The sequence below is a fragment of the Sinocyclocheilus grahami genome, unplaced genomic scaffold (assembly GCF_001515645.1).
Source record: "Sinocyclocheilus grahami isolate Dianchi unplaced genomic scaffold, SAMN03320097.WGS_v1.1 scaffold7812.1, whole genome shotgun sequence".
NCBI lineage: Eukaryota > Metazoa > Chordata > Actinopteri > Cypriniformes > Cyprinidae > Sinocyclocheilus > Sinocyclocheilus grahami.
The window spans coordinates 1-785 of record NW_015511700.1 but is presented as its reverse complement, the minus strand read 5'-3'; the positions used below and the strand labels follow the sequence as shown (position 1 = coordinate 785).

The following is a 785-nucleotide window of genomic DNA, read 5'->3' as shown; positions in this document are numbered from 1 at the left end:
GTGTGTGTGTGTGTGTGTTTTGAAAGCATGCGTGTGTGTGAGAGAGAGTGTGTATGTGTGTGTGGTTCAGGTATTCCCTACGTTATGGGATCAAAATGTCCCCACAAAGATGGCAATATCCAAAATCCTTGCCCTTGTGGGGACATTTTTTGGTCCCTGTGAGGAAACAAACTTACCATACAGAATTAAGTTTTTCTGAAAATCTAAAAATGCAGAAAGTTTCCTGTGAGGGGTAGGTTTAGGTGTAGATCGAAAATACAGTTTGTACAGTCGAAAAACCATTACGCCTATGGAATGTTCCCATATAACATGGAAACCCAACATGTGTGTGTGTCTGTGTGTGTATGTGTGTACATGTGTGTGTACTTACGAGAGCACGTCTCCCACATACGCATAGTAAGAGCAGCAGAAAGGAGGAACCCCATCACAGCAGTACTCAATACAGCTGTCGCACTGAGCGTCTCCACGGCCTACCAACACACACATACACAATATGATTGATATAACATATAAATAAAAAATGAATAAGAATATTTGCTCAGTGTCAACTGATTTACAGTATCACTGGCATCATAAATATATTCACATTTTCACCATTTAGTGATGTACTTTAGGATAGTGGAAATTCACGATCTGTGTTATTTTAGTATTTAGTAGTTTTAGTTACAGTAATATTTTGAATTAGATTTAATTTTTATATTTTCCATTTTCAATTTAAGTTTAATAAAAATTTTTGTAATTCTGTTGTGTTTTGTCATTTTTATTAGTTTTTAATATATATATAT

General features: G+C 35.3%; 1 protein-coding gene across 1 annotated transcript in view; it reads right to left on the bottom strand.

Moving 5' to 3' along the window:
* LOC107577928 (cysteine and tyrosine-rich protein 1-like) overlaps window positions 1–486 on the bottom strand; it is a gene marked incomplete at its 5' end in the record, with an annotated part of 9,361 nt that extends 8,875 nt beyond the window's left edge. The window contains one exon of the mRNA XM_016263951.1: window positions 371–486. Coding sequence (XP_016119437.1) covers window positions 371–486 — 116 coding nt within the window. The remainder of the gene's footprint in view (window positions 1–370) is intronic.
* Window positions 487–785: the final 299 nt, after the last annotated feature.